Source organism: Balaenoptera ricei, chromosome X (assembly GCF_028023285.1).
Source record: "Balaenoptera ricei isolate mBalRic1 chromosome X, mBalRic1.hap2, whole genome shotgun sequence".
NCBI classification, from domain to species: domain Eukaryota; kingdom Metazoa; phylum Chordata; class Mammalia; order Artiodactyla; family Balaenopteridae; genus Balaenoptera; species Balaenoptera ricei.
In genome coordinates, this window is record NC_082660.1 from 93,348,857 (window position 1) to 93,361,049 (window position 12,193).

General features: G+C 36.6%; 2 protein-coding genes across 7 annotated transcripts in view; both read left to right on the forward strand.

Moving 5' to 3' along the window:
* Nucleotides 1-1,886, forward strand: part of TCEAL7 (transcription elongation factor A like 7) — a 63,633-nt gene extending 61,747 nt beyond the window's left edge. Inside the window, exons 1-3 of one of the 5 annotated variants that reach the window (XM_059910067.1) lie at nt 89-182; nt 762-832; nt 1,214-1,886. In XM_059910067.1, the coding sequence (XP_059766050.1) occupies nt 1,228-1,530 (303 nt within the window). In that variant the 5' untranslated portion in view covers nt 89-182; nt 762-832; nt 1,214-1,227 and the 3' untranslated portion in view covers nt 1,531-1,886. Of the gene's footprint in view, nt 1-88; nt 183-761; nt 833-1,210 lie in introns of those variants that run through there. The other 4 variants (XM_059910066.1, XM_059910069.1, XM_059910068.1 and 1 more) reach the window with 4 other exon arrangements.
* The window catches only part of BEX3 (brain expressed X-linked 3), a 296,936-nt gene that overhangs the window by 235,921 nt on the left and 48,822 nt on the right, over nt 1-12,193 (forward strand). The window lies entirely within an intron of this gene.

The window sequence follows — 12,193 nt, forward strand, 5'->3', positions numbered from 1 at the left end:
TGGGAGGGGAAAGTGGGGACCAGAGTTGGAGGATGACATAATTCTCACGTGATCAGGAGCTGACGTGAAGTCCTCATATTCCCGGGCTTCTTTCTCCTCTGGGTACCAGCTCCTTACTGCCCTGCAGGCGTTCGTGCTTGTGGCCAAGAGAAAGAGGACGTAAATTCTTTAAATCCCAGAAGGTTGGTGTGAGGGAACCACTGGGACTCTTGGGGTGGTAGTGGCTGAATCTAGTGCCTAGAATATGTCTAGGATTGCTTTCTCCAAACCCGTGCAAACTCGTCGGAGATAATTATATTTTTGAAGGGGGGTGGGGCTGGAGTAGGTGGAAGTCTCCTGAGAGACACCCAGAGGTTTAGTGTAGTTTAGAAATAATCAGCTTCTCTCAGACTAGCAAGATTTCCCTTTATCCTTCTTCTCTTTTCCCAACTCCGCTGGAGGAAATGAGGTGTGGGCTGGTGCGTGGAGAAAGGCTGGAATCCTGAGGTGGAGACAGAGAGATTTAGAGATAATTTGAAATTAGTTCGCCTCATTCAGTGCTAGCCTGCGAGAGGGATGCGGGGGAGTGGGGAGGGAGGGGACAGGGCCCTTGCAGGACTAGGCCTGAGGGTGAGGGGTGGGGGTTGGGGGCAGAGATTCAGTAGGAAGGGATAAGAACAGGAGGGGAAACAGGAGGTAGGAAATTTGGGGCGACAACGGTGATGAGGATCCTAGATTCAAGATAATAACGTGTCTTGTCTCTGGTGCTGGTTGATCCACAGAGAACTCCCTCCTTCCCGCCCCTTCCTTTCTGTCTGCAGGTCTGAGGGTCTGTGTTCACAGACATCTGCAGGCAAGTAAAAGAGGAGGAGACTATCCCGAATCGTCTCAGGGAGGGAAGCACTCAGACGGGGGTCTCTGAGGGTGGGAGTTGGGAAGGGCGAGAGCTGGGTAAAATTTGCTGCCCCACAGCTGAACTCCCTGTCTGCTCCCCTCCTGCCGCCCATCAGAGAGGCCATTACCCTCGTCTGCTGGAGAAATGGTGGGCTGCTGAGGGAGGGGAAAAGAGGCGGAGAAGGGGTAAGGGGGGGGGCATCTCGAACTTCGGAGGGCTGGACCAGTGAAGCAGGGGTGGGAGATTAGGCGAGTATCTAGCTTCAGAGAGAAACTGACAATCTTGAATGAAAAGAAATGAAGCAATCTTACTCTACATTTTCTCCCTGGACTTAAGCAGGAAACCACAACATCATGCAAAAATCCTGCAAAGAAAATGAAGGAAAGCCCAAGTGCAGCGTGCCAAAGAGGGAGGAAGAACGCCCCTATGGAGAATTCGAACGCCAACAAACAGAAGGGAATTTTAGGCAAAGGTTGCTTCAGTCTCTCGAGGAATTTAAAGAGGACGTAGACTATAGGCATTTTAAGGATGAAGAAATGACAAGAGAGGGAGACGAGATGGAAAGGTGTTTGGAAGAGATAAGGGGTCTGAGAAAGAAATTTAGGGCTCTGCATTCTAACCATAGGCATTCTCGGGACCGTCCTTATCCCATTTAATGCATTTCTCCCCTGAATTCAACTATTTTCTGTTATTAATATTGCAACATTGGTTCCTTTTGTCTGCGTTTTCTTGCTAAATATTTGCTACTATTTTATTCCGATCCTTCAGTGTTCCTTTGATTTACATATGACTCGTTACCATTTCATCTTTTAACCCAATCTCACTCATTTAATAGGGTTGTTTCATTCGTTTGCATGGGAAGATGCTCATTGTATATTGTAAAGTGAAAATAATATGTTGCAAAATGATATATATAGATATATCTATCTATATATATCTTATATGTACATTTATACGTGTCATAATGCAAAAAATGTCTGAATTATTATACACCAAAAGGTTAAGTGAATCTCTGTGATCTGTATTTTATTTTATTTTTTGCCTATTTGCATCTTCCCATTTTCCAAAAAAATGAATAATATAAATGTGTGTATATGTGTGTATTACTTGTGTAACAAAATACTAAAATAAACAGACACAATAAAAGAACTTGTCAATCACCTTTGAAGGGCAATGAAACACTTAATAAACTCTTAATAAAAGAACTATAAGAAAGAAATGTAAACCTCAAATTACCTCTGGATCTCTTAGCCAGAGGAATAAAACTGGCAGTTATTACAGATACACTTGCTTAAGACTCAGTCTTTTCATGGGAAAACATTTGCCTCACAGGGCTGCTGTGGGGAAGAAATGAGGTGACTCTGAGCTGTGCTTGGTGGGCTCTTGTTCCCACCTATGCATACAGAACCCCAACCCACTACAGAACATGAGTTTTGAGGGAGGGAGGGTCCTGGCATGACTCAACCTGCGCTCAGGAGCAAGTCCAACAGGCAGGGAGGTGGGGACTCCCATGCCAGGCCTCTGCTGCTGAGCCCCACCCCTGGCTCCCCTGGGACCTGCCAGGCCTGCTGGGCACCGCGCGGCCTTTTCTCCTGGGCCCTTTGCTCTCTGCTGGCCCTGCTGCTGCTGGTGGTGCACTGGAGTCCTTGAGTGCCAAAGCCCCCACTGAGTTTCCTGGAGTCCCCAGTGCATTGAACCCCCACTCTGTCTTCTGAAGTTTTTCTCTCTGCTTTACAGTGATGCTTAACACAGGTGGGGACTGTTCCAGGATTGCTTGGGCCACAGTGTTTAGCAGAGTTTTTAGTAACACAGCCCCTTCCATTTTCAGCCACAGGGCACTTCCTCCATAGGAGTCAGACATGATGAGTCCATTTTGGGGGTTGGACCAGGGTTCAAATTTGAGCAAAACATGTCATGCTACAGTCAGAGTTGCTGCTCGAAGTCTAAGAACTGAGGTTTTGTCTTCTTTCTCTTGTGGGATGATTTCTCCCTGAAGGCTCCTGTCAGGCCTGCCCTACTGGTTCAGAAGACTCAGAATATGCATAAATTGCACAAAGCAATACAGGAAACAGATCTAAGGGAACAGTTCCCTTCACCCCATCCCTTCCAATCCTGAAACATATGTAAGAATTCTTTGTAAGACTAATATATGTATAACACATATTATATATATAAATATATACATATATATAGAAATATATGTATTTATACCTTTTAGTGTATATATGTACATATATCGTTTTATGTATATGTATATATGTATACTTAAGCATTATTTCTTAACTGGACTTTTTGCATTTTCCATTTCAAAGTAAAGACTATTATATTTCATTATATTTTATCATTTCATTATATTTCTTTTGATTACTGCTGTGACTTACACATAGTGGGTACTTAATAAATGTTTACTTAATTAGAATTCTAGTGTTCTTGGCCCAGTTTTACTTCTGATTGCATAAAATTGGAAATAATCTATTTCTCTAGAAACTATAACTTACATTTTCAAAAAGAACCCAATAAGAAAGGGGTTATTCCCCAAATTCAGTCTATAAAACTATTATAACCTTGTATAATTAATTGATGTCTCTCAAAAAGTCAGCTCCTGACATTATAATCTTCTAGAGTGCTTATTACAAATACAAATTTATGACAAATAGCTCCCCATACACACACATACTCTTACAAAGTCAGAATTTCTGTGCATATGGCCTTGGAATCTTCATTTTGGGGTTCCCATGAAATCATGTTCTTCAAAACTGCTTCAAAAATCCTCACTATAGACCCTGTTTCAGCTGAGCAGTGCAGAAGGAGTCTTCTTATAACCAAAGAGCCTAATCGTTTACAATTCATAATTAAGGGCTCCCGAAAGTCAAAATGGTTGGTACCATAGCCTGAAAATTGAGGGTACCCATCAAGTAAATCTATGTGGAGAATAAGCATTATTCAACCTTAGTAGAAGGCAAAAAGACAAATGAAAAATGAATAAAATAAAAACAAGTTGTTATCTACCTATCAAATAGACAAATGTTTACTTACAATACTCAGTTTTATTGAGGATGTAGGCATTTTCATACTCAATGAGAGAGTAAATTGCTATATTCATTTTTTTTGCTTCTATTCACAGTAAGTACCAAAAGCTCTATACTCTGCATACTCCATGACTCCCAAATTCTACTGCTTGAACTTTGTCCTAAGGAAATAATCACAGCAGTGAGCAAATATTTAGCTATAAGCATTTTTATTTAAAGATTTTACACATTTTCAAGGAGGTTTTTTAACCTAAGAATCAAGTACATGGACTATCCAATCAGAAGAAAATGAACATAGATTCCTACTAGCCACATACACAAAAATACATCCCAGGTGGATTAAAGATGAAAATGTGAAAAACAGAAATAAAATATTGCAATGAAAATTAAGAGGAAAACTATATAGTCTTGTAATGTGATTATCTTCTTAAACATGAAAGAAAATCCAGAAGTTGTAAAGGAAAAAAATATTAAATATCCAAAAACAAGAAATAGCCTGGGAGAAAAATATTTGCAATATCATAACAGATAACAGGAAAATATCTCTAATACCCCAATAGCTTTTACAAATGGAAAGGAAAAACATAAACAAACCCATAAAACTATGCACATACCATATTACCCAGAATTCCACTGCTTTGTATTACAATAGAGATATATGTACACATGTGCACAGAACGCCTAGATGGATGTTTATTGTGACATTGTAAGAGCCAAAATATTGGAACTAGCCTAAGTCATCAAAAGGGAAAGGTCAAATAAACTGTGGTCTAGCTATACCAAGAAAACTACATGGTAGTTAAAAAGAATGAGATTCTTATATTGAAGCCTCTCCAGGAATAATTGTTAAATAAAGACATTATATATCTTTATGTTGCTACTGTCACAAATAATGAATTACCTAGTTCATCTTAATATACTGCTTTAACCACACATCCAATTTCAACCTCCTTCCCACAATTAAATACTTATCAGTTTTAGGGATATCCATCTAGAAATTTATATATTTCTGTTTTGCATTTTAACTAAATATTATGATGTTACATTATGACTTTCAGCAGCTCTTAATTATGAATTATAAACCAGTAGGCTCTCTGATTATAAGAAGACTCCTTCTGCACAGCTCACCTGAAACAGGGTCTATGGTGAGTGTGCATATTAACATAACTTTACAATTATTGTTTTATGCATTTGTCTTTTAAGTCACATAGAAGAAAAAGGAGTTATAAACCAAATATGCAAAACTACTTGCTTTTTTATTTAGCTGTGTAGCTACCTTTACCTTTATTGTTTATGTCATCATATGACTTTGAGTTACACATTTACCTTGTGTCTCTTTATTTCAGCTTGGAAGTCTTATAGGACTTTCCAAAGGTCAGTAAATACAAATGCAAATGAATCTACTTTCTCTAGTATGACTATAACTTATGTTATTCAAACCATTCCCCTGTTAATTAACATTCAAACTATTTCTATATTTTGCCCACTAAAAGAATTGCTGCCTGCAATGAACATGCTTGTACAGATATTCAATTTACTGGTGCTTTTATTTCTATAGAATAGATTCTGGAAAGTAAGATTGCTTTATCAAAAAGTACGTGTTCTGGGAATTCCCTGGCTGTCCAGTGGTTAGGACTCTGCACTTTCACTGCAGAGGGCGTGGGTTCAATCCCTGGTCGGGGAACTAAGATCCAGCAAGTCAGGCAGCGAGGCCAAAAAACCAAAAAATTTCGTGTTCTTTTACATTTCCTAGCCTCCCTTGCACATATGTTGGGGCCATCAAATGTAATATAAGACACATCTAAGGCTTATAAACACTGCGGGGTGACCTCTCCACACTCCTTTCAGTAACCTTGGAAACCATGTGTGCCATCTGGAACACATAACTGTGAGATGAATGCAGGCTAGATACCCAAATAATCAATGGAGCAGAGCTATGCTGTAGAGCCAATAACTCTCACTGAACTGACATGAAGGAGTAATAAACCATTTAAAGTCACTGAGATAGCCTAGTTCATCTTAATATACTGCTTTAACTACACCTTAACACAATTTCAAACCCCTCCCCACAATTAAACACTTAACAGCTTGACAGCTATCCATCTAGAAATTTATATATTTCTGTTATACATTTTAACTAAATGTTATAAAATTACATTTACTGTCCTACTGTTTTTTACTTAACAATATTCCTGGAGATGCTTCAATAAAGAATATCATTCTTTTTAATGACTATGTAGTTTTTTTTGAGGATAGTTTATTTGACCTTTCCCTTTTGATGACTTGGGCTATTTCCAACATTTTGACTCTTACTAACAGTTCCACAGTAAAATTCCATCTATGCATTTCTGAGCATGTGTGTATATATATCTAGGTAAATCAAAGCAGTGGAAGTGCTGGGTCATATGGTATGTGCATAATTTTACTTGTTTGTTTATTTACCATAGTGTATGCCAGAAACATATACCTCACCTCAAAAGTCCTGATGAATATTGATGCAAAAATCCTCAACAAAATGCTAACAAACTAAGCCAGCAGAATATTGAAAGGATTTTACATCATGATGAATTGGGATTTATGCACAAAATGAAAGGGTGATTCAATATATGAAAATCAATTGATGTAATATATATTACATTAATATAAGAAAGGAAAAAACCACATCATCTCAATTTATGCAAAAGAAAGCATTTGACAAACTCCAACACTGTTTTGTAATACAAACACTTAACAAACTAAGAATATAAGAGGATTGTCTTACACGATAAAGGGCATTTATGAGAAACTCAATGCTAAATAATACTCAACAGTGAAACACTGAAATCTTTCCATGTAAGACCAGGAATAAGACAAGGATGCCTGCTTTCATCAATATTGTACTGAAAGTTCTAGCCAGAGAAATTAAGCAAGAAAAAGACATAAATCAAATCCAAATTGAAAAAGAAGTATCTTTGTTTGCAGGTGGTGTGATACTATATATAGTAAATCCCAAAGAATATACAAGAAGGCTACTAGAGCTAATAGATGAACTTGGCAAATTGCAAGACACAAGATCAGCCATCCAAATTCTGTTGTATTTCTATATACTAGCAATGAGCAATCCAAAAATGAAATTAAGAAAACAATTCTATGTACAAAAGCATGAAAAAGACCAGAATACTTAGGAATAAATTTAACCAAGGAAGTTCAATATATGTACACTGAAAATTAAAAAACTACTGAAAGTAATTAAATAAGACCTAAGTAAATGGAAAGATACCCCATGTTCATGAATTAGAAGACCTAATATTGTTAAGGTGGCAATAAGTCCCAAAGCAATCTACAGATTCAATGTGATTCCTATCAAAACAAGAACAATCTATTTTCCAGAAATGGAAAAGCTAATAGTAAAATTCATATGGAATTGCAAGAAATCCCAAATAGGTAAAAAAGAAACCTTGGGCAAAAAAACAAAGTAAAAAGACTCACACTTTCTTATTTCAAAACCCTACAAATTTATAGAAATCAGAAGAGTGTAGTACTGTCATAAGGATAAATATATAGATAAATGGAATAGAACCGAGGGTCCAGAAATATGTCTATGGTCAATTGATTTTTGACAAGGGTGACAAGTCCATTCAATTGGAGAAAGAATAAGCTGTTCCACAAGTGGTGATGAAACAACTGAATATCTACATGCACAAGAGGGAAGTTAGACCCCAACTCACATTATATCCAAAAATAAACTCAAACTGCATTACAGACCTAAATATAGGAGCTAAAATCATAAAACTTTTGGAACAAAACATAGGAGCAAATCTTCATAACCTTGTATTTGGCAATGGATTCTTAAAAATTACACCAAAAACATGAGCAAAAAAAAAAAAATAGATAAATTGCACGCCATCAAAATTAAAAACACTTGTGCATCAAAGGACACTACCAAGAAAGTGAAAAGGCAACTTACAGAATGGAAGAAATATTTATAAATCATATATCTGGTAAGGGTCTAGTATCTAGAATATATAAAGAACTCCTGCAACTCAACAACAAAAAGACAAACAACTCAATTAAAAAATTAGCAAAGGACTTTAATGTAGACTTTTCTCCAAAAAAGATATACAGTTGGTCAAAAATAACATTAAAATATGTTCAACATTATTAGTCATTAGGGAAATGGAAATCAAAACCACAATGAGATACCACTTACACCCACTAGGATGACCCTAGTCCGTAAAACTGAAAATAACAAGTGTTGGTAAGGACATGAAGAAATTGTAATCCTTATAGATTTCAGGTGGGAATGTAAAATGTTACAGCCCCTGTAGAAAAAATGTTTGCCAGTTCTTCAAAAAGTTAAACAGAATTACTGTATGATCCAATAATTCCACTCCTAGAAATGAACCCCAAAGAATTTAAAATAGGTACTCAAACAAACTGCTGTACAGATATGTTCATAGCAACACTATTCACAATAGCCTAAAGGTGGAAACAACCCAGATATCCATCAAATGATGAGTTGATAAACAAAATGTGTTATGCCCATACAATGGACTATTATACACTCCTAAAAAGGAATGAAGTACTGATACATTCTACAACGTGGATGAATCTTGAAAACATTATGCCAAGTGAAAGAAGCCAAACATAAAAGGTCACATATTGTATGATGCCATTTGTATGAAATGTCAAAATATGTAAATACATAAAGACAAAAAACAAATCAGTTGTTGCCAGGGCTGGGGACAGGGCAGAATGGAGAGTGACTGTTTAATGGGTACAGGGTGTCCTTTGGGAGTAATGAAAATGTTTGGGACTAGATAGAAGTAACAGTTGTGCAACTTTGTGAGTATACTAAATGTCACTGAATTGTACACTTAAGATAGTTAATTTTATTTTATGTGAATTTCACTTCAATACAAAATTATATGCATTTTAATTATTAGAAATATTTCCAAATTTTGCTCCTAAGAGTTTGTACCAATTTACAGTAGCATCAGCAATGCATAAGGCTGTCTATTCCCCTCACATCACCAGGACTGTGTTAAAAACCTTTTTGATCTGTAGTCTTTTCAGACTACCCCAGCTCTTGAAGACTGCCACTTTCTCTAAACTGTTTTTGACCTTCACATTTTAGTCCATAATCATTCTCTAAATATGCTCATGTCAATGGGTTTTACCTACTTAGCCAGAACACCATTTCCAACAGGTCAGTTGTGTCCTCTTAAACCTATCTCAATGTTAGAAATAAAGTGCTTTGCGTTAGTGTTTTCTACATTTAGATCCATGGACTTAAAACTATGTTATAGATGTTATGCTAATTTTACAGATAAAGAAACTGAGGTTCAAAGTTTTTATGTAATACTTTTTAACGCTGGAGTGTGTCAAGGCTGGGATTCTAGCACCCAGTCTACTTATCATTCCGTGTGTCCTTCTTATGAATTGATGAGACCAGTTTATCAGCTTCTACACATTCACATTTTAATGGCCATACTATATAATGCATATATGTAGGTTCACTTAATGACACCCCCTGATGAGGATGAGAATGGCAGTGAACTTCTGTCCTTCAGGCTGAGAAGTCTGGGACTGAGGACCATATGGATTTGAAAGGCTATCTTTATTACATTCTAAAAGCCAAGTTGTTTCTAGATCTGTGTCAACTTTCAAATGCTATTCCTTAGCTATTTTCTTTATTCTTGGGCAGTCACTTTTAAAAATTTATTGTTAATTTATCTGGCAGTACAGTTTGCTTTTATTATTTGTTTTCATCAATTTGTGTATTTGTATGTGTATGTATATTTGTAATTTGTATATGTGTATTTATAATTCAGAGGAATTTTTGAGCAACATTTTCAAGTTCCAAAACAGATTCCTTGTAATTTGAATTGAAATTGAAATTAATTTATATAAAGGAATTTATGCATAATTTTCATTTTTTACAGTAGTTGTCCCACATAAGATCTTGGACTCCTATCTTCTAAATAATCCAAAGGTGTACTTATTGTCTATCCTCTCAGCATTCCATGGTAACAAGGCTGTAAGCTGCTAAAAACTTATATGTAAATAAGTAACTCAAAGTTCCTTTTTATCCTGGAGAAGGTAGAGGTTTCTACCCCACTACATCATCCTCTTAAAGAACATTTCTCCAAAAGTACCTATCTCACAGGACTATGGGAGGAAGAAGAAATAAGATACTGAATAGCAGTGATTTTATAAGATTTCATATTTGAAAAAAATGAATCCATTAAACAGGAACAATATATGATGTAGGAATGCCAGCAAGTAAACTTTCACGGTATTCCAGGAAAAATATAACTGGGTATCTTGAACCTGAACCATGGCAATAACAGGCAGTACGTTTGGGAAAAAGTAGGCAGAGGCGAAAGATAATTAGAAGGTTGAATTCTCAAGGAACTGGTCATTGATGAGATTGAGGGAAGTGAGGGAATAAAAGGAAAGGATAATACCCACATTTCTGATTTGGCATTTAAAAGTATGTTGGCATTATTTATTTAGACGGGGAACATGGTGGTAGCTTAAATGTGTGTAGTGGTAGAAGAGTTGGATAGAAAAACTAGTTCTAGAAGCATATTAAAAAGTTAGATCCCAATCAAAATCCCAGCAAGTTATTTGGTGGACATCACAAAATATTCTAAGGTTTATATGGAGGGGTAAAAGACCCAGAATAGCCACCACAATATTGAAGAACAATGAAATTGGAGGACTGGCACTACAACCCAAATGCAAGACTTACTATAAATCTACAGTAATCGTGATAGTGTGGTATTTGCAAAAGAATAGAAGAATAGATCAATGGAACAGAACAGAGAGCTCAGAAATAGACCCACATAAATAGAGTCAACTGACCTTTGAGAAAGGAGCAAAGGCAATACAATAGAGCAAAGATGGTCTTTTCAAAATATGGTGCTGGGACAACTGGACATCTACATGCAAAAGAATGACTGTAGACACAGACCTTACACCCTTCGTAAAAATTAACTCAAAATGGATCACAGACCTAAATGTAAAATGCAAAATTATCAAACTCCTAGAAGGTTACATAGGAGAAAACCTAGGTGACCTTGGCCATGGCAATGACTTTTTAGATACGACATCAAAACCATGATACATGGAAGAAATACTTGACTAGATGGAGTTAATTAAAATGAAAAACTTCTGCTCTGCAAAAGACAGTTCAAGGGAATGAGAAGACAAGCCACAGACTGGGAGAGAACATTTGCAGAAGACACATCTGAGAAGGGACCATTATCCAAAATATACAAAGAACCCTTAAAATTCAACAATAAGAAAACAAAAACCTGATTAAAAAATGGGCCAAAGACTTTAACAGACACCTCACCAAAGAAGAGATACAGATGGGAAGTAAGCATATACAAAGATGCTCCACATCATATGTCATCATGGAAATGCAAATTAAAACAACAATGAGATACACTACACATTTATTAGAATGACCAAAATCCAGAACACTGACAACACCAAACGCTGGCAAGGAAGTGGAGCAACAGGAACTCTCATTCATTGCTAGTGGGGCTGAAAAGTGGTTTAACCATTTTGGAAGACTGTTTGGCAATTTCTTACGAAAGTAAACATCCTCTTACCATATGATCCAGCAATCATGCTCCTTAATATGTACCCAAAGGAGTTGAAAACTTATGTCCACACAAAAACCTGCACACAGATGTTTGTAGAAGTTTTTTCATAATTGCCAAAACCTGGAAGCAACCAAGATGACTTTTACTAGATGAATGGATAAATAAACTGTGGTACATCCAGACAGTGGAATATTTTTCAGCGCTGAAAAGGAATGAGCTATCAAGCCATGAAGACATGGAGGGAACTTAAATGCATATTACTAAGTGAAAGAAAGCCAATCTGAAAAGGCTACATACTATATGATTCCAACTATATACATGACATTTTGGAAAAGACAAAACTATGGAGACAGTAAAAAAATCAGTGGTTGCCAAGGGTTGGGGGTGGGTATGAATAGGTGGAGCACAGAGGATTTCTAGGGCAGTGAAAATACTCTGTATGATACTATAATGATAGATGTCATACACTTTTCTGAACCCATAAAATGCACAACACCAAGAGTGAACGCTAAGGTAAACTATGGGCTTTGGGTAATTTTGACGTGTTGATTTAGGTTCATGAATTGTAACAAATATACCATTCTGTTGAGTAATGTTGATAAAGATGGGGGCTATGCAAGGGGTATATGGGAAATCTCTGTACCTTCCTCTCAATTTTGTTGTGAACTAAAATTTTTCTTTTTTTTTTTTTT